General features: G+C 27.4%; 1 protein-coding gene across 2 annotated transcripts in view; it reads left to right on the top strand.

Annotated features, from left to right (window-relative positions):
- Nucleotides 1-21,833, top strand: part of LOC136076755 (NACHT, LRR and PYD domains-containing protein 3-like) — a 69,804-nt gene that overhangs the window by 27,839 nt on the left and 20,132 nt on the right. For both annotated transcript variants that reach the window (XM_065790186.1, XM_065790187.1), the window contains exon 4: nt 6,595-7,944. In XM_065790186.1, coding sequence (XP_065646258.1) covers nt 6,595-7,944 — 1,350 coding nt within the window. The remainder of the gene's footprint in view (nt 1-6,594; nt 7,945-21,833) is intronic.

Genomic DNA, 21,833 nt, shown 5'->3' with positions numbered 1-21,833 from the left:
ACAACATACCTATCATAGTCTTGCAGAAGTGTTTTCCGGAACAGTTCTCTATACTTTCAAAACTATTTAACAAGTGCTAATCAGAGTCTTGTTTTTCGACCTGCTGGAAATCGGCATCTGTTATTCCTATTTTCAAAAACTCTAAAGAGCGATCTGACTCGTCTTGCTATCATCTCATTAGTCTTCCTCTTATCATAAGCAAGGTATTTAAGTAACAAACACTTAATCTTGAATCTAATAACTTACTTTCTGATTATCAATATGGTTTTCAATTTTGTTCTACATCTGATTTGCTAACAGTAATAACCGATAGGTTTTTGTCACTCTTGACATTTCAAAAGCTTTTGATAAAGTTTGCATGTTGATCTTCTCCATAAGCTTTCTTCTTACGGTTTATCAGGTAACTTCTTTAAGATTAATGAATCCTTCCTTTCCAATCCTAGTATAAAAGTTGTCCTCGAATGACAGCACTCTTTTTCATATCCTTATAATATTGTTAATTTACATTAATGATCTTCCAGATATTCTCACATTTAAGGTGGCATTGTTTGCTGATGATACTACCATTTGTCTTGTCTTAATAAGAAGCCAACACTCTCTGATTGCTTGGTGGGAGCATTTGAGCCTGAAAAGGATCTCACTTTTGTTACAGCATGGGGCTCACAGTGGCTGGTGAACTTTAGTTCAGATAAAACCCAATTTTTTCAGCCAATAATTTAGATCTTCCTATATTTATGAATAGTAATGTACTCAATGAATCATCTGCCCTTCATCTTCTAGGGTTAACTCTTCTGATTTTTCTTGGAAACCATATATCAAATCTATTGTAAAATTAGCATCTGTTAAGGTTGCATCTCTTTATCGTGCTCAAGACTTACTCACTCTGGATTTTATTCATTATCTCTATAAATCTTAAATCCATTCTTGTATGAGGCACATCTTTCAATGTTACTCTTCTCTTTTAGACAAGGTGCAAAAACGCATTGTAAACATAGTTGAACCTGCTCTTGCAGCCAACCACCAACTATTATCACATCTTTGTAATGTTGCTTCTCTTTATCTATTCTTTAAATACTATAATGGACACTGCTCTAAAGAGCTAGCTTCTCTTGTGCCGACTACTAAAATTAATTCTTGTGTTACTCGTCATTCAATTAAGTCTTATCCTTTTTCTGTGACTGTTCCTAAGTACTTTTATTCGTCTAGTTTTTTTCCTTGAACATCAATTCTTTAAAAGTTCGCTTCCTTCATCTTGCTTTCCTGATTCATATAATTTGCAATCTTTTAAGTTGTCTGCCAATTGTTAAGTTGCTCTATAAACTTGATCTTTTCTTTTCCTGTAACTTTCAGCTCTAATAGTGGTTGCTTGCAGCCTTGTTGAAAGCAAAGATGTTGAAAAAAAATAATGCATGTCCTACGTAACCTCCTTGATCCAGACAAGAATGGAAGCTTTGTTTCCTTCTTGTTGCTTAAGTCAAGCCTCATTCTAATCTATGATTTTTATCTTCTTTTGTAGCTGCTATATCTAATTGTATTTATTTTTTTTCATCTTTTTCAAAAGAACACATTTCTTGTGAACAAACGCCTATTTACTATTGCAAGAAAACAATCTAATAAGGTTCTAAGCCGGAAAAATGGATTTTCACAGTTTACTAACTCTCATATCTCAGAAGATAGGCTATAAAGAATTTTTAAAAATCTTAAACAACGTCATTAACAAAGGTAGGTCTAACATTCCATCTCTCATTCATGGAGCTGATCTTATTATCACTTCCAAGGATAAGGCTGACTTATTTGCAAAGAACTTTTCTTCTAATTTGACACTTGAGTCTTATGGCTCTCCGCTCCAGTTAAACAAGTTAACTCATTGGTTGACATTCAAATCAGTCCAGCTTTGATTGCTGAAGTCATATCTCAGTTGAAATTTTCTTGAACTTAAGAATGCACAAATAGTTATTTTAATGCAGCAAAACAATAAAAGAATGTTTATTATATTTGTTGTAAGTAAAGAAATTGAAATCACACAGCAGATTTTTTTTGAGTTTCAAAAAATTGTTCTTTAACAGGAAAGTCAAATTATTTTATGTGTGAAAGGGAAGCAACAATTCCGATAGTTGGATCTGATTTAAGGTCTTCAAAGATACTACATGCCATACTTTGTGGATTTGACTACTTCATGATAGTGGTTGCTGAAGCATATTCATGAACTGAGTATACGACAGCCTTCAAGTTCTTCAAGTTAGGGAAGAAGAGTTTACAGTAAATAATTTGCAAATGTACAGAAATTAAGTGGGATTTTGTAAATTCAATAGTTTAGGAGTGTAGTACTACAACAGGCAATGTAGCTAGAAGTCTTCTTCAAAGCAGAAAACTGATAAGTGATAACATTTCAAATCAACATGACAGAATATCAGCTGAGCGATATGATTTTTTGTTATCTACATCTTATTTATGCTATGTTATCTAATCAAAAGTTTTATTAAAATTTATATTAAGTTTGGCAAGTTATATAAGAATTAAAAAACATGAACACAAACATAATTAGTACATGGTAAAGTATGAGTAGATAAAAACCTTGCCAGAGGTTTGACAAAACACAAATATACATTTATATAAAGTAACTTACAGATGAACTTGTACTGCGCCAGTGTTCCTTAAAAAACACAAACATACAAATATATAAAGTGAATTACAGATGAACCAACACCATGCCAGAGGTCCATACAGAACACAAACAATAAAAATTAAAAAACCAAGTCACTTTTTTAGATTAACCATAAAAGTTTGCTTTCAAATAACTTGATGCAATAAAAACTTTCTTTTAGTTCGTAAAATACAAAATGAAATTATAATTCAATTAGAATGTAATATGCCTTTTATATATTAACTTATAATATATATATATATATATATATATATATATATATATATATATATATATATATATATATATATATATATTTTTAAACATCTTCGCTTCCAACAAGGCTGCAAGCAACCACTAATTAAAATTGGAAGTTACTGGAAAAGAAAAGATGAAGATTGTAGTGCAAGATAGACTAATTAAAGTTGGAAGTTATTGGAAAAGAAAAGATAAAGATTGTAGAGCAAGATAACGATTGACAGACGACTTAAAGGATTGCAAATTATATAAATAAGGAAAGCAAGATGAAGGAAGCGAGTTCCAAAAGAACTGATGTTCGAGAAAAAAAACTAGACAAATAAGAGTTTTTGGAGCACTTAGGAACGGTCACAGAAAAAGGATAAGACTTAATTGAATGACAGGTAACATGAGAATGAATTTTAGTAAATGGCACAAGAGATGCTAGCTCTTTAGAGCAGTGCCCATTATAGTATTTAACGAAAAGAGAAAGAGAAGCCACATTACAATGATGTGATAAAGGTTGGAGGTTGGCTTCAAGAGCAGGTCCACCCATGTTTACAATGCGTTTTTGCACCTTTTCTAAAAGAGACAGGGTATCATTAGAAGATCCGCCCCAGATATGGCAACAGTATTCCCTACAAGGCCGGATTTGAGATTTATAGAGATAGAGAATAGAATCCGAATCGATAAAGTGTTCGATCCGAATCGGATAAGTGTTTCCAAAAAAGATCGGAAGTAAGAGTTAATTCTAGAAGATGAAAAGTTGATGATTCATCAAGTACATCACCGTTCAAAAATATTTTTCGGAAAAATAAAGTGTATCGATCCAAATCGATAAAGTGTTTCCAAAAAAGATCGGAAGTAAGAGTTAATTCTAGAAGATGAAAAGTAGATGATTCATCAAGTACATCACCGTTCAAAAATATAGGAAGATCTAAATTATTGCGATAGCGATTGGCTGAAAAAAATTGAGTTTTATCTGTATTGAAAATCACCAGCCACTGTGAGCCCCATGCTGTAGCAGAAGTTAGATCCTTTTCAAGCTCTAATGCCCCCTCCAAGCAATCAAAACATTATAATATAGTTAACATTAAGTCAACACAATAACAGTTAAGTAAAATATAAAGTTATTAAATTTATACTTAGTATACAGTTTAGGTCAGCATCTATACTAGTTGATTGATCAGTTCATTATAGACCACTGATTAAGGGACACAATATGGAATTTTTGTTAAACATTTTAAAATCACAGCTCAAAAGATTGCTCTAATATTTCTATATTAACTCAACAAATTATTTCGTTTGTTCATCTTACTAAGATATTTTGTTTCAAATATTTTAAATTATTTCGCTTGTTCATCTTGCTAACTCAATGTAACTAAAACATAGATTAAACAAACTCGTAAAAAAAAAAGCTGATAGTTTTAAACAAATCTGATTGGTTGTTAGTGGCAAACCAAGCAACTTTTTATTTATTGGTATTTAATTTATGTAAACAAAAAATTTGTAAATAATGGCAAAATAGGAAAAATTTTAATTTAAGTTTATTACTGATATAAAAATGAAACGATTATGATATGAAAGTAAGTTATTTATAATGTGTTCTGCCTCTGTTTTTTAATTGTTTACGCATTCTGAATGGAATAAGTTGTTTTTTCAAGATAGTTGAATAAGTCCCGAGTATTTAAAAAATGATACTAAATACAGAAAACAGTTTTTCGAATGGGGCTAAAAGTTATGATTATTTATGCAAAAACGACTTTTGTAGAAAAATTAACACTACTATAGTTTATCTGAATCTAACGTGACATTATTATTAAACATACTCATTTAGGTTGAAAATAATAACTTCAATTTTCATAAAAAAATGTTTTTTTATGGATAATTTTCCCAAATAATACCTGATTATAAATGTCAAGATACATTCATTGAAAACAAACACCGATACACGCTTTTATGAAAAAGTCAAATCCATAGACTTATCTATAACCAAGCCCCAAGGGGCCTTATGTTAAAAACTATGCTTGATGATTTGATATAGTTGCATAACTTTTACCAGATTATAATAAATTATTATAATTTACTTTTACTAGATTATAATATTGGTTAAAATATTCTTTCCATACAAACCAAATGTCATACTTTTTGATGAAAAAACTAATATATTGTAATTAAAAAAACTAATTTTTTTTTTCCAGAAAAACATGTACCACACCTTAGTTGCATTGAGAAGATGAATTGTTTTGAATACTTTAAAAAACTTACATATATTGCAATTGAAAAAACTAATATTTTTTTTCAGAAAAACATGTACCATGCCTTAGTTGCATTAAAAAGATGAATTATTTTGAATACTTTAAATGAAATGGTTATAAAATAAATTTCTTTTTAATTAAAAATTTTTAATTAGTTTTTTTAATTTTTATTAGAATCTTGCTAAAAAAAAACTTAAGTTCTTAAATAAAAGAAACTGTATTATACTCATTGATAAATTGAAATGTGTTTATTGCCTTATTAAATAAATGATCATTAATAGTAAGTTGTTACTTTATATAAAAGAGTGTTGCTTAGTTTTATAAAAAAGTTATAAAAGAGTAAAGTTTTGAAATTATTAATTCTAAAAGTAATTTACTTTGTTTTAGTTAAGATTTTTTTTTTCGTTCAGCATTCCTTTTTTTTTTGGTTAAATTTTTTTTGTAATTTTCTCACGTCAGTCAAGTTAAGATTTTTTTGCTCATTTTTGAAATATTCTCAAAATGTCTAAAAAGCCATGGCCAAGTTGTTGCGACTAAATGTTGTTTGTGTATTCAGAAATAAACTGGGACCTGCTTCCCAACCAAACCTGTATAGTTGTGCATTAGCTTTAAACAAGAAGGATGTTTAATTAACAAATTAAAGAAACAATAGAGAATAATATGTTTCCACTGGTAGTACCTTGCTCAACATTTCTCTGCATAGTGGCCTTGTTTGTCATTTATGTTTTAAAGTTATAGGATTAATTAAAGGTTGACTTCATCACCAGGCCTCAAGCAGATAAATGCAGTTTAAAAAAATGATTATGTTGTTTAGAACTAGACAGCAGATTGTATAACATACTTGATTGTGTAACTACAATTATTTAAAAAATGTTAAGAATGATGATTTCATGTTTTCTAAGTTGATTCTCATATTTAATCTTTAATAGTAATAAATATAAGTAATAACTATGGTATATATAGAAATGATGACTATAATTAACTTTAAGAAGTTTATTAGAAGTATTATATTCAACTTTACAAAACTATCATTTATTTCTTTAAATGATGATGATGATGACAATGATGATGATGATGATGATGATGATGATGATGATGATGATGATGATGATGATGATGATGATGATGATGATGATGATGATGATGATGATGATGATGATGATGATGATGATGATGATGATGATGATGATGATGATGATGATGATGATGGTGATGATGATGATGGTGATGATGATGATGATGATGGTGATGATGATGATGGTGATGATGATGATGATAATGATGATGATGATGATGATGATGATGATGATGATGATGATGATGATGATGATGATGATGATGATGATGATGATGATGATGATGATGATGATGATGATGATGATGATGATGATGATGATGATGATGATGATGATGATGATGATGATGATGATGATGATGATGAGTTATTGTATTTAGATATATCTGAGATATGCACAGCACTTAAAAGTCATTATCTTACAAATTATGGAAAAATATATGAAATTCAACCACCATTAAAATTACCTGCAAATATTGATCTAATGCATAAATTTGTTGATTTAAGTATCGTTGATGCTGCTATTCCTCAAATAGATACTGTTTATAGTGTTGAGCGAAAGAAATTTCTTGAAAAGCAATTGCGTTATACACCAATTCCATATAGTGAAATTTTTATGAAAGAAAAATCTGTAATATTAATATCTGGAATAGCTGGTATTGGGAAAACATGGTTGCTTAGAAAATGTTTGCTTGATTGGTCAAATGATCAAATTTGGAAAAATGTTAAACTTGTATTTTATTTGGAATGCAGGAGATTAAATCAGTATCAAAATATCTCTAATATTAATGAATTACTAAATGTTTTCTACAAAGATATTATAAATGATTTTAGTATTGGTAATCATCCTGCACTGTTTATAATTGATGGATTAGATGAATTTAAATATTTAAATGAAATAATAAATCCAAGTTCAAGTTATAACTATCCAATTGTTAATGCTTTAAAAGAAATTCAAAAATACAAATATGTACTTGCTGGTAGAGTTTATGCAATTGATCAATACCAAAATATATCTACAACACATAGTGATAAGTTAACCATTCAAATAATGGGATTTAATGAAAATGGAATAAATAATTACATAGAAAATAATGTTTTAGAAGAAAGAAAAGGTGCTGTGAAAGCAACTTTAAAGGAATCTCCAGTTGCAAAATCCATGTCTTCTGTTCCATTTTATTTATCTTCCATGTGTAAGATTATAAGTGTCTCAAAAAATGTAGATAAAAATTCTTTTTCAACATTGACAGATTTGTATGCAAATATTTTTTTATACTTTTTGCAAAAGCACATCATCAAAAGCAATGAATTAATTTATCAGATAATGGAAAAGGACTGCAATAAAAAATATGTTTTAAATATTTGTAAAATTGCATATCAATTGTTTGTTGAAAATAAAGTAATTTTTTCCAAAGAAGACATTCAAGCTTTTATCATTGACTTTGATGAAAATAAAGACAATTTTTTTGGATTTATAGAAAGGATTGAAACAAATCTAGGTTATTATTATCAATTTGCCCATCTAACAATAATGGAGTTTTGTGCATCTGTATATGCATACAATTGTTTAAGTAGTGAAGAGATTATGGCTGATAAAAGGTTGCAGAGTTGTTTATCAATGATTTGTGGATTAACCAATAAAAGCCAAAATAGTTTGTTAAAGTTTCTTGTTAACCTGAATCCTTTAAAACATTCTTCTGAAGAATCTTTATTTTTGTTTTCTATTTTAGGTAAGACATTTGTTACATTGTTGCATAACTATAAGTCATTTTAAAGGTATTTATTATGCAGGTGTTCAAAGTTTATCTAAATAATGTTTATCAACATTATTTAGATTTAGTTTTTTTTATTACGCTGTTTTATTTTTATTTCTCTAAATGATCAGCTCTTTATATTTAGTGTGTACCAATATTTGGCAAGACTTTTAGAGAAATTTGTAATAAATATTTTAATATCATTAATTTTAAACAATATAAAAATATAAAGTTGTACAGCATACAAAAATATAACAAATATATATATATATTTATTGTTCTTGATTACAAGTAAATTCATTTGTGTCAACCATCACATACCTCATAAAAGCTGATGCAATTTTATTTGTTTTTAGATTGAAGTCCAACTTTTCAATTATTTTGTATTTTTCATAATTCAGAGTTATTTAAAAGATTTTCTTTCAGGAAACGAAACATAGTTTAAAAATATACAATTGTTTGGCACAAGTCTGTATCTGCATATATACTGTTTCTTTAAAAAAAAAATTTAAGTTTAAAAACAATACCTTGAATGATGAACGTTTGAAGGATGAACGTTTTAAGCAAATGTTCTAGTTGCTGGTTTTTAAGCAAATGTTCTAGTTGCTGGTTTTTAAGCAAATGTTCTAGTTGCTGGTTTTTAAGAAAGTAATAATAGTCTATAAAGCGTTTAACATTGGCAATTGGTTGGCAATGTGATTTGACAAATTGAGTGTTACATTTAATTTGCTTGCACAAACGTTGATTTTATGGCATCACAATGCAAAGAAATTTCGTTTTTAATGAGACAGAACAAGAAAAGTTTTAAATTTTTATTCATTCTATCTGATAATAAACAACTATTGCATAATAAATAGGCAAAGAAAGTAAAAATCACTCAAAAAGTTTCAGAAATGAGTAGACTTCCTAGATTTAGCAGTGTAATGTAAATCAAGAGGTTCAAGGCTCAAATTCACATCCAAATCTGGAAGTACTGCATTCAACGTGCTTCTCAGCACAGCAGTCTTGGTTCAAGCTAAGTTATCAGTAAATCATAAAGACTATCTGAGTAGGTGATCTGAAAAGACAAAAATTTTAATTATAATATTAGCTGTGTCAATTGTACTAGAGCTAAGCTATTCAGAGTGAGGTATATTAAATAACCACTAACAACATGTATATATATATATATATATATATATATATATATATATATATATATATATATATATATATATATATATATATATATATATATATATACACATATATATATACACGCACATGTATATATACACATGTATTAAATAAATTAATAAACTCTGTTTGTATATATAAACACACAGACCCCTATGCTTGTTCTCAAAACATGCCTGAGGTGGCAACCAACTTCATTGGCCCCTCATGCATGAGGGGGCAATGAATTTCTGCCAAAAAGTATTAACAGTAGTTGGTTGTGACCACTGGAATACCAGTTACCTATATTTAAAAAACTGCTAATTATTTATACTGAAAAATCATCATGAATATGGGTAAATAAAAAAATAAATGTATATTTTAAATTTTATAACAAAAAAAAAACATTTGACAATCTAATTAAGTTATCAAGTTTATCTCTTTATCTTTTTCTGTATCACACCAAGGCCATCATTAAATTTACTTTTCGAAATTGTACTGGATATTTGTTTTGGTGATCTAAATACAGATTGAACTTTTTCTACTTTGAGCAATCTGTTCTGTGTTTCAGTTTCATCATAATATCTATGAATATACCGTCCCATCATACCTAAAGACTATTCTGGATGGTCATTTACAAAAATTAAAGTTTCAGCATACTTTTGAAACATGCCTGATTATGCCAATAGTTTAGTGTAAGTGAGAGCCAGTCTTCAACTCGTTGCTTATCAAGTCCAATCATGTCAAAAATCAGGTATAAAAAATCGTTAACCAAGACAGACAAAGATGGTGGGTTTTTTTTACCAATATTTGCATCCATGTTATAAATTTCCTTAGTATCAACTTTTACTTTTGTTCCCAGGCTTATAGTAGTCAGAGCTGGACATATTAAATGAAGAAATTGCTGATGCATTTTTTGCCTTCTCCTCTAATGCTAACTCATCATCTAGCAAAGCTAGAGGTATCATGGTTGAATCCAAATGCAATCAATGCTTATATTGAGACTCTAATACAGCATCAACAGCTATTGGGTTTGTACATACATTCTTGTATAGATGCATCTGATGTATGACCGTAAGATCAAGAAACGGAGCTTTAATGACATCCTCAGATTGTAGTCACCACTTTGCATAAAAGCAAACAATAAATTCTTATAAGCTTATTTTCAGTTTTCAGCTTATCATTTTTTTGAACAAAAGCAAATTGATTGTATAGAAGTTGAAGCTTTTGATAATAAATTGCTTTTCCTTAAAAAATTGCATGATGAATAGCACCAGTTTTTATACTTTATATGTAAAAGGAGATAAATAAGTGATACCTAATTCTGCAAGCTCATTTTTTATCATCTCTTATAATACCTGGTTTACCAACATAAGCTCTGCAAAATGTCAATTAGGTCCTTCGAAAATATTTTTTGACTTTTTGAATAGAGGATTATCAGGTCAATTAGTTTAGTCATTGATCACTAATTTCTGAATATGAAGCGTTCTTAATTCAGTCACATGGTATCTACAGACTATTTGGAGAAGATATTAATCTAGTTCTTTAGATATCTTGGAAACTGATCCTTTATTTGTCCCAGTATTGGATGACGTTTTATCAAAGCATAATCCTCTAGTTTTTGACATAAGTTGGTACTCCTTAATTAAATTCGTTTACCTAAGAACTGATCTTCACTAGTGGATGATGCTAGCGGAGGTACTCCAAGTAGGTAAGTCTCTCCATTAATGTTAACTAAAGCAGCCATTTGATTCCTCTTTTATACTTTTCCTTTGTTTAGCTCAAACAAGTACTTGCCTTCAAAATGAATTATACATGGGTATGGAGATGCATCAATGGCTACCTAAATATCCTAGTTTGATGGACATTTTTTCATTTTCTTTTTTCATTTTTCTATAAGCAGTAGACTGGCTGCTTTTAACTTCTTTAAGATCAACATCTGATTGGTATAGAATTGCATTTGTTATGTTCTGTAAAACATTTGGCGATATATCACAGGCTGTAGCAGTAAGGGAAACATTACCCGCATAAATATCTTTTGGAGTTTTTGCATTCACTGTATCTGGATTTTCAGAGACTTCTATGTAATACGAACCACTTGAATCAAAATCAGATTCGATTGAAGAGTCCTTGCTTAGAATTGTTCATATAAGTACACTGTTGGATATATAATCTTTCAAACTCTTAGGCTATGAACAATCTTCCTGATTTTCTTATGCCTAATTTACAGAAAATATATATAGTTCTAGAAAATAATTATAGTTTTAGTTTTTAATTTTAGAATTGGTAAAAAAAAATATGTTTGATATTGGCGCAAGTTTAAATTGGTGATCATATATTAAATGTTGAAGAGTATCCAAGCCTGTTGGAAGCTGTACATCTAAACTGAAAGATTTAGACATTTTTAAATAAGTATTTTAGTGACCAGTAGTTTAGTAATTCCAGTATAAAAATGTTTCTACTTAATATATCTGGTTTTACCAATAAAATGGTTTTATAATAAAAAGTTTTTCTTTGAAGTTGTGCTTCACTCATTTTTATTATGTTTAATTTATCTATTGGAAAATCAAAATGATATCATAAGTTGCACCAAAATATAAATATATAACAATAGGAATAACTGAAAAATTTCAAAAAATTACCAATTTTTATGATTTTCAATACCACCAAACAAAGATTTTTGAGGGGTAACAAAAAAACCAAATATTTTTAAACTATATATTTTAAAATAATTTTAAATATTAAAAAAAAAAAAAAATTACCCCTACCTCAAGATGGCCAAAAATGACCATTTTTCCCCTAAATTATTGGCTTGATGAGGGGGGAGGGGTCAAAAAAGATTCGATAGAACTCAAACTTTTTGAGGCTTATTTTTTATATATTTGCCCAAAATTTAGGGGGTATGGTTTTAAAGACTTGAAACTTTTTTCGACTACCCCATAATAAATAAATAAATATATATTTATATATATATATATATATATATATACATATATATATATATATATATATATATATATATATATATATATATATATATATGTATATATATATATATATATATATGTATATATATAAATATATATACATAAATATATATATATAAATATATATATATAAATATATATATATACATATATATATATATATATATATATATATATATATATATATATATATATATATATATATATATATATATACTTCTTTTTGTATGTTCGGATTTTAAATTACTGGTCAAATCTAGAAAAACCGAAGATTTCATTAAATATATATACAAAGTTATTAACTAATTAAGTAAAAAGGATTAATAAAGAAATATTTACATTAAAAAAAATTAAAAAAAAAACAAGTAACGAAAATGTAATTAACATTAAAATAATTGGGTTTATATTATACCAATTGGAAAAAAATAAGAATAAAAATAGTTTTAGTTTTATAAACTTTAATTAAAAAATATAACTTGTCTTAATTAGCCTCTCAATCATGTTAAAGTGGCTATACCAACGAGTAGTCTGATCTAAAATTGGCACTAGATATAGAGCTTGGTCTCTTAAGAAGTCAACCCATTTAGAATATCTTGCAGTTTTGACAACTTCTCTCGCATGACTAATGAGATGTTTTACTATGGGCCTCTTCAATGCATCATTTAATTCATGCTGTAAAGTGTGAACAGCACATCTTTGAAAATATGTATAACATTCATACTAACAGCAACTCTTAGCAAGCATTTGTTGTGTGGCATTTCGCGTATTAGCATTTGTCCATCTACAATTTTAAAATGTGATTTAAAAAATTTCTGCAATGTAGGAAACTACAAACCAATACTCCAGCTGGTCAAATAAACAGAACTCGTAAAGACGGAGATGAACTTTCCAGTTAAATGCTCATTTGAAGTGCTTTGTGATAAGACTATGTCTTTTTAAAGCACATTAATAACATTAATAAAATAAAAAATAAAAAAAAAGGAATCCCTGAGTCTCAAAACTTTTTATGAACTTCTGAGATTTCGAACTCCATGCTAAAATAGGGACTTCAGGGCTCCGGACTTAGTTGCTTGAATGGTTTATTTATTTTCACTGAATTGTGAGGCTGCAAATGTCTTGGCTATACCACCCTGTAAAATTGCGTTTACAACTAATTATATAAATTTTAAGGCAAGAAATTTCACATATAAACTAATACAAGGTACAGTATAGAGTATATTTTTCTATAGTACATCAATATAAATTCACATCATAGTACATCAACATAAATGTATATCATAGTACATCAACAAAAATGTACATCATAGTACATCAACTTAAATGTACATCATAGTACATCAGTATAAATGTTCATCATAGTACATTAATATAAATGTACATCATAGTAAATTAACTTAAATGTGCATCGTAGTTCATCAATATAAATGTATATCATAGTACATCAACATAAATATGCATTATAGTACATCAACTTAAATGTACATTATAGTACATCAATATAAATGTACATCATAGTACATTATAGCATGTACATCATAGTACATCATAATAAGTACATCAATATAAATGTACTACATAGTGCATCAATATAAATATACATCATAATACATCAATATATGAGATCAATATAAATGGAAACTTTTTCAGTTATATAACTAAATCATAGAAGTTTAACAAAATAAAATACATCTAAGGAAGTATCAGTTGTTCAACTTGTCAATTTGAGCTTTCTTGCATTATATGTATGTAAAATGCAGTGCCCTAGACTTGTCTTAATCCCCCCTGGCATGCTGAAGTGCTTTTATAATCTTTACTTAATTAATAAAATAGTGAAATTTATCTGATGGATGCAAACACCTCTATAATGGTTTTTAAGCTTAATTATTTCTATTCAAATAGAATTTGCAACCCTCCGAATTAGGGTCAGCATTTGGCAATGCTGACCTAACTGCCAATCTAATAGTGTTTGAGGTCAACAAAAGAATGCCAACCTTATTTCTATGTTTAATGGTAAGACCTTTGTATCAATTTTTTTTTTGCCGACCTAATGCGGACCTCAAAAAGATTGAGGTTGGTAAATTATTGTCGACCTCATTTTCCCTAATTCCAAGGGTTTAATTTCTTTTTCCACCAATAACATGAACTTAAATGTTGGAATCACTTGGGATTTTATATTTGTATTTCTTATTTTGGACTGTTTAAAAACATTCTGGAAAACTTAAAAAATTTTCTTAAAAGTTCTAGAAAATTCTTGGAACTTTTAAATACTTCCAGCAGTTCATGAATATTCTAGAAGAATGCACAGTATTTTTTGTTCTATATTGTTTTAAAAAGTTAACGTAGGAAAATCCATAGCTTTCTTTAAAACATACAAATTTCAAAATCTTTTAGTAAGGGTCACAAAATCAATGTTGTTGTGGAATAATAAATATTTTCTATTTATTTTTAGAGAAATAGTATAAGAATGTTACATAGTGTAATTATTTATAAACGTTGGCATGTATATAATTCTGACATATATAAAATTCGCAGAATGGTCACACACGAGCAGTGAACGCCTGAAAGAAGAAATGAAGTACATTAGAATAAAGGAGAATTATTTTTCAATCAAAGCTTATTTTGACAGTTGTCAAGACAAAAATAAAGATTAATAGAGGAATATTTAAAATATGACAGACAATGCATCTAAACAGTACTAACAATAATAATAAAAAATAAATTGTTATATAAATACTAATATGAACTAAGATAAACAAAAAATATATCACCAAACAAAAAGTAAATAAAACAAAAAATAGATTAAAAAATAAAAAGTATGCATACAACAATGAAAGGCCTCAGAATGGAAAGAAAAACATTAATGCCAATGTGTAAACATAATTTGTGTAGTGATTAAGTAATAAACATCTCCTCAGAGTCGCGTCTATTATTACTGGCGTTTCGATGAGGATCAGCACTTATAACTAGTTTATCCCGTCAGACAAACGTCATCGCCACTTATGCTTTACCCCGCGACATAAAAAATTGTGTTTTAAAAACAATTTCTTGGTAGCTTGGGTGACGTTGCGAACAAGTTAATAAAGAACAAAAACCATGCAAACGTTGTAAACAGGCTATATGTGCATAAGGGTGCATAGGTGTAATGTATATTTGTATGCCATGTATATGAGGTTATCATGTGTGATTGAGTTTTGAATTTTGGGTTCATATACATATAATTTTGTATTGTAGCTTTTATTTATATATATATATATATATATATATATATATATATATATATAAATATATATATATATATATATATATATATATATATATATATATATATATATATACATATAATAGCGATTGTTTTTAACTAGCGGCTTTCGACGTGTTTTGTTGATGAACGTCTTTTCATTGTTGTTTTGTTATCGTCTCAAAATTACGTTTAATTCGTACCGTAGAGAAAGCTTTACTTTTTGGAAATTTCGATTTAGATATGGTCTCAAAGTTACTTTTAATTCGGATCGTAGAGAAAGCTTTATTTCTAAACTATATTTTTTCCCGCTTCAAACATCGTTTTTATATCATGACTTATTATTGTTATATCACCCAAAAATAATCGTTTAACCACTTATTTGGCTAAAATTTATCTGCTCTTATTTTAGAATTTAGTTAATCTTATTACAGTATTCTTTAATATGTTGTTTATCCGCTTATTTTCATATTATTATCATTATCAAAAAACTTTTATGCTGTATTATCTTAAATTCATTGCTCAGCCTTGTTTTAATTTTCACATGCACAATTTTCATCTTTTATTATTGTTCGGAGATTTTCTTATATACTTTACTACATGTTTAAATCTTTACATTTTTGTAGGCGATATATATTTATTTTTTTCTACTTTTCTACACCATTGGCTTTTAACTTTTAGTTTTAACTTTTATTATTTTTTTATTACTTTTTTTATAAATTTGTGTTAAATAATAAAAAAAGGCATTTAAGCGAAAGAAAAAGTTTTTTAAATACGATTTCAATTTTTAGTTCATATACACTAAAAATAGCATGTATAAATATCCTGTATAAATATATTTTTTTATTGATATTGTAAGCATCTTGTAACATACTATAATTGATTTTTTTTAAATTAGTTTTAAATCCCTATTTGAATTTTTTATTTCTGGATAATATTTGGTACATACCAAATAGCCAAATGGTAAAATGTTCTATATCCTCTTTATTGAAATCCAGACAAACATTAAGTTATAGACCATATTCAAAATCATTTAATTATGTAGAATGCTTTTAAGGATGCTTTTATAAACCCATTTAAACAAAGTTATTTGTAATTGTGCGTGCAAATAAAAGAAATACTAACTTAGCAAATGGTAACTGCTATGAAATGTATATATTATTTCTAGGAAAGTGAAATGAGGCAGTAAAGAAGCATCCAAAAAATAGAGGACTAAGTAAGAGTGTTGCTAATATCAGAATATCAACAGTTGCAATTGCATCAAGAATTGGAAGAAAAAAACAACATTTGTTTTTAAGTAAGTTTTTTTATTGAAATGATAAATGACATGCTTAGAAAAAGCAGTTGGTCAAAAAGAAATAAAGTTTCCACTTCTAACTGAATCCAAAAGGTTGTTACAGAGGCAAAATTTTCATTATCAGCAATAAGATTAAAAACATCTACCTTCACTAAACATATGTTATCACTAAGAAAATCGTAATAAAAGTTGTAATCAGCCTAAAGAAGTGCTATGATACAGTCGTAGGAAGATGGTTGTAGTAAGAAGTGCGTAGAAACATTGAATCTGACATTCAAGAAATGCAAGATAAAAATTTTAGTGGGATCATAGCATGGTCAGAACAGCATTAATCTCAAAAAGAAAAAACTAAATAAAATCTAGGGTCAGAGACAAGACACAAGAAAGACACAAGGTGATTAGGGAGTCACAAATTTGACTATCTAAGTAGGAGATCAAGACATGTAATATAATGATGTTCACTTTATCAATCGAGTTAAAATATATATCAAGCTATTCAGGGAGAGATAGAAATTTATTATTATGGAGATCTGGTCTATCAATATTAACTGTTAGTTTTATAATATGTCTACATTATGAGCAACTTTTACCGGTTTGCTAACTTGCAAAACATAAAACTAATATAAAAGGTAAATTTATTTGTTCTTAAATTATTGTGCTTCTGTTTACAAAACTTGCATCCAGTTTTTACTAGTTTTAAATATTTTCATTTTTTTATTATATTTCTAAAATGAATTATTTCCTAAATTTCGCAAATTGTTTCTATTTATAATATATTTATAGGTGGTTTGCAAGAAATCGACATTCAACTGGCAAAAGATGTGTCAATTAGTGTAGACACAATTCCTGGTTTTATAATGTGTCCTTTATGTCAAAAAGAAGTGTTAAGAAAAAAAAGATGATTGGTGTGCCTAACAGGACCACAACAGTGAAGATGATTTTCTGGGACATTTTTTTATGAAAATATAGAAATTGCATAAAAAAAAGAACTTATAAACAAAAAATATTATATAAAAAAAGTTTTGATAAATTTGATGTATTAAAAGTAAAATTTAATGGGGTTCAACAACATGCTAAAATTTTTCTTGAAAAAAAAATTTAATGCCAGCTAATGATCTAATGTCAAAAAAGCTTTCAGTTATCCTCAATGTTAACACAACAGATCTAAAGCTTTCAGTTATCCTCAATGTTAACACGACAGATCTGAAAAATGATGTTATTGAGGAGACCAATGTTTAACATCAGAAAAAAGCTGATGATCTTGATAAGTTGATTTTTTCAATGCAAGAAATAGATGTAATCGTTTACCTGGAATTAAAAATGTTATCAATTATGTAAATGCACATAATCAGGGTGCAATTATTTATGTGGTATTGAGAAACATTTCTTGCACATAATTGTGCAAGAAATGTTTCTCAATACCACAAAAATGCACTATCTTTCTGATGGTTGTCCTGGCCAATACTAAATTGCTAGTGTTTTTTAAATTTATACCATCATGTTGAAGGTTTTGGGACGCAATGTGAATGGAGTTTCTTTATGGTATTACATGAAATGATACCACAAAGAAACTCCTTTCACAGGATACAGGATGCAATAAACATAAATCTTAAAAGAGTTTTTGAGCAGAAGGAATTTAATCTAACATTCAACCTTACTGCCTCAATACAATATCTTCCAGAAATCATTGTAGAAAAATATTGTATCTGCAAATATGATGTTGGTTTGGTTTGGTATCAAAAGTTGGTGAAGAAAATAAAGACGCTCTTTTAAAATTCTCTATTACACTGGCCAAGTAGAGATGATTGTTATAGGCTTTCTCGTATCTTAATTATAATTTAAAAAAAAAAACATCTTCAAGAACAAGGCGCATATACATAGACACATATCATTTATCCAAAAAATTAACTCAGTCATAATTTTCACTTAATCACCAGTTTTCTTTTATAAGCAATTTATGAATTTATTGAGATACAAGTGGTCTCTAGTTTTAGCTTAATTTTGTGTTTAGTTTAACAGAAACTTGTAAAACAATATTTATAGTAAAATCAAAATGGCCGTAAAACAAAAAAAATTAATAAAAATATACTAAATTTAGCACTGATATCCGAAATCATTTGATATCAGTGCTAAAGTTTTGTTATATGTAATTTAAGTGACCATTTTTACAAAATATGAACAAAGTCTGAAATGGTGGGTTACATGCCTGTCCCACTTTCCTGTGGAATACCTCGCTAGACATTAAAGAGAAACATGATCAAATGAAGAATTGGTATTAAGAAAGTACATATAAATAGAAGAACTAGATTTAAACCTAATTTCCAAACAAAAAGACGAATTGATATAAAAGTATACGGTTAAGCAAGTTTTAATTAGTTACCATTAGTTGCTAGGTTACTAGCAAGTTACTATTAGGTTCTTTGTAAATCATAGGATGATAGTCATCTAAAGTGGTAATCTAAGATCTAAAGGTAAAACAACAGAGTTTATTTTAGTTTCACAATTGATTTATGTTATGTAATTTGATGCACATTTTTACTCTTACACTAGTGTGAAATAGATGCAATGCTAATGCATGAAAAAAATATAAACTAATTTTTAATCCTAATATTATTTATTTATTCTTTAATTAATTTATTTTTTTAAATTTCTATCATTACGCCTTAGTGGTTATGTGATCTAATATATCTGTGGTGCAATAAATAATATAACTAAAGCCTTAGTAAACATGATTATTAATAAAAAAGTAAAGTTTGATCAAATGAATTTAATTTAATAGGTAATTTAAAATTGATAATATTGAATAGAGTTTTTAGAGCCCATCGGTGCAGTCTCATAAGCTTTGAGTGAGTGTTTTAAAATAAAAAAATTATACATATAGAAAAATAGAAAAAAAAACGAGGTTTAAAAGCATGGGAAAGTTTGTTCGACATTAATTATGTGAGTTATTCTGTGACTTATTACAATAACTTTACTTATTTTATCCTTTAGATTAATAATGAGTATATAATAAATGTGGTTATAATAATAATAATTGCATAAATTTTTATTGAATAAAATATTACTCAATAACTATGTTCTTAACTGGTTAAACTGATTTTAAAATCACATCACATTGACTCCTTAAGGTGTTTTTAGAAAAGTTATTTTTACTTTAGGTTTTTTTTATCATTTTTGTTTTTTGTATGATGACATAAGTCATCATATAAAAATAAAGATTACTTGTTCTTAACTGATTATATAGATTTTAAAATCACCTCACTTGGACTTTTTTTAGGTGTTTTTAAATAAAGTTATTTTCACTTTAGGGTATTTTTTTGAACCTTTTTGTATTTTTTGAATGATAATATATGTTAAAAATGAAGATTAATTTTAAAATCACCGGATCTTTTGGTTGTTTTTATATATAAGGTCATTCCATATGAAATCACTTTGTTATTCAAAAGTACCTTAAAGTACCACCTCAGATTTGATTCAAATTTCGACCGTTCACAGATTTTATAATAAAAAAAAAAAATCCTGAAAGTTCAAAAGTTATGTTTGAATCAATGTTAACTAGGTTCAATATTAATAAAGTTAAAAAAATTAAATTTTCTCGAACTTATAGTAGATTTTTTTGATTTTTCGACAAACCGTATCTTTGTAAATAAAAAAGATTATCACCTAAAATGGATTATTTGGGTAAAAAATTATTACTATACAAAATTTCAAGCAATAACATTTTTTGATTTACAAATTTATGGTTTGTCAAATATCAAAAAATTCTACTGTAAGTTTCAGATATTCAAGTTTTGGTTATAAAACATTTTTCATGTATTCATAACTTTCAAGCAGATGGGCAAATCAAGCTGAAGTTCTCAGGATTATGATTTTTGTTTTTTTTATAAAATATGTGGGTAGTCAAAGTTTAAAGCAAATCTGAGGTGCTTATCCTTTTACAATTTTAGTAAAAGAGTCTAAAATTTTTTAAGACTCTTTTTCTAAAACTGTAAAAAATTTCATGAAATCTGTTCTAAAATTTATATAAACCTATATCTTTTGAGCATCAAAGTTTATTTTGATGAAGTCTATTTATAAATTATGATGAAAATGTTTTGATAAAAATTGAAATCTGTTTATAAATATATATAATATACATAATATAAATAAGAGACACAATTATGTTATTACTGATAACTTCAGCAAGGTAATGTTAGGGAAGGCTTTGTTTAAATCAGTTGCTGAATGATGTTCTTGGATATACATCATATATGCTTCATTTAAAATTGTATATTAATGATAAATAATTTCACTTTGATGAAATTTTACATAATGAGATTCCATTTCAACTAAACAAACAAATATCGTACTTGGTGTTACATTAGAACAAACATTTAAATCAGTGCATAAAAATCTTAACAAGACACTAAAAGTTTTAATGTGTCTGTAAAAATTGACCACAATAGTGTGGAATTAGGAAGCCATGGTTGTTAAACACAGTTCAATATGGTTATAAGGAGATTTTAAATTGTTTAGTTATGTTAAAAAAATTCATTATTGCTTTTATAACATTATACATGCTGTTAAAATTCATTTAACTAAATATTTTATTTGAGGTATAAAATATTTAATCACATAAAGTAATGAGACCACTTTCTATTTAAATGTTTTTAAGTTTTAGAAACAAGGCACTGTGGGCAAGAGTGACCGCCTGGTTGAGGTGTTCCCCAGGTCTGATTTTTTTTTTTTTTTCTAATAATAGCAAGGTACATTAGTAGACACATTTTAGGTACATTAGAAGACACCATTTATAACATTTAGAACTTCTGGGGTGTTGGAATTTTCAAAAATAAAAATTAAGCAAAAAAATCAAAAAATAGCTATTACATATCACTCTGGACCTGAATGACCACAAGATAAAAATATTCCCTAGGTCTGATTTTTTTTTCAATTATTGGGTATACATTTGGGTATACATTAGTAGATTCAATAATAGGTGTAACTTATCCTATACAAATAAAAGCACAAAATAAAAAAGATTTATATTAACTAGTTATATTATATATATTTAAATGCTATAAATAATATTCTTTACAATATATACTTGAAATTAAAAACATTAAATTAAATTATATAATTATTCAGTTTATTTAATGTTTTTTGACTCAAACAATGGATTTTAGCCGTTTTGCTAAATCTATATGGTTAA

Source organism: Hydra vulgaris, chromosome 02, assembly GCF_038396675.1.
Source record: "Hydra vulgaris chromosome 02, alternate assembly HydraT2T_AEP".
NCBI classification, from domain to species: Eukaryota; Metazoa; Cnidaria; class Hydrozoa; order Anthoathecata; family Hydridae; genus Hydra; species Hydra vulgaris.
Note: the sequence above shows the minus strand (reverse complement) of the source record. Positions and strands in the feature narration are given on the sequence as shown.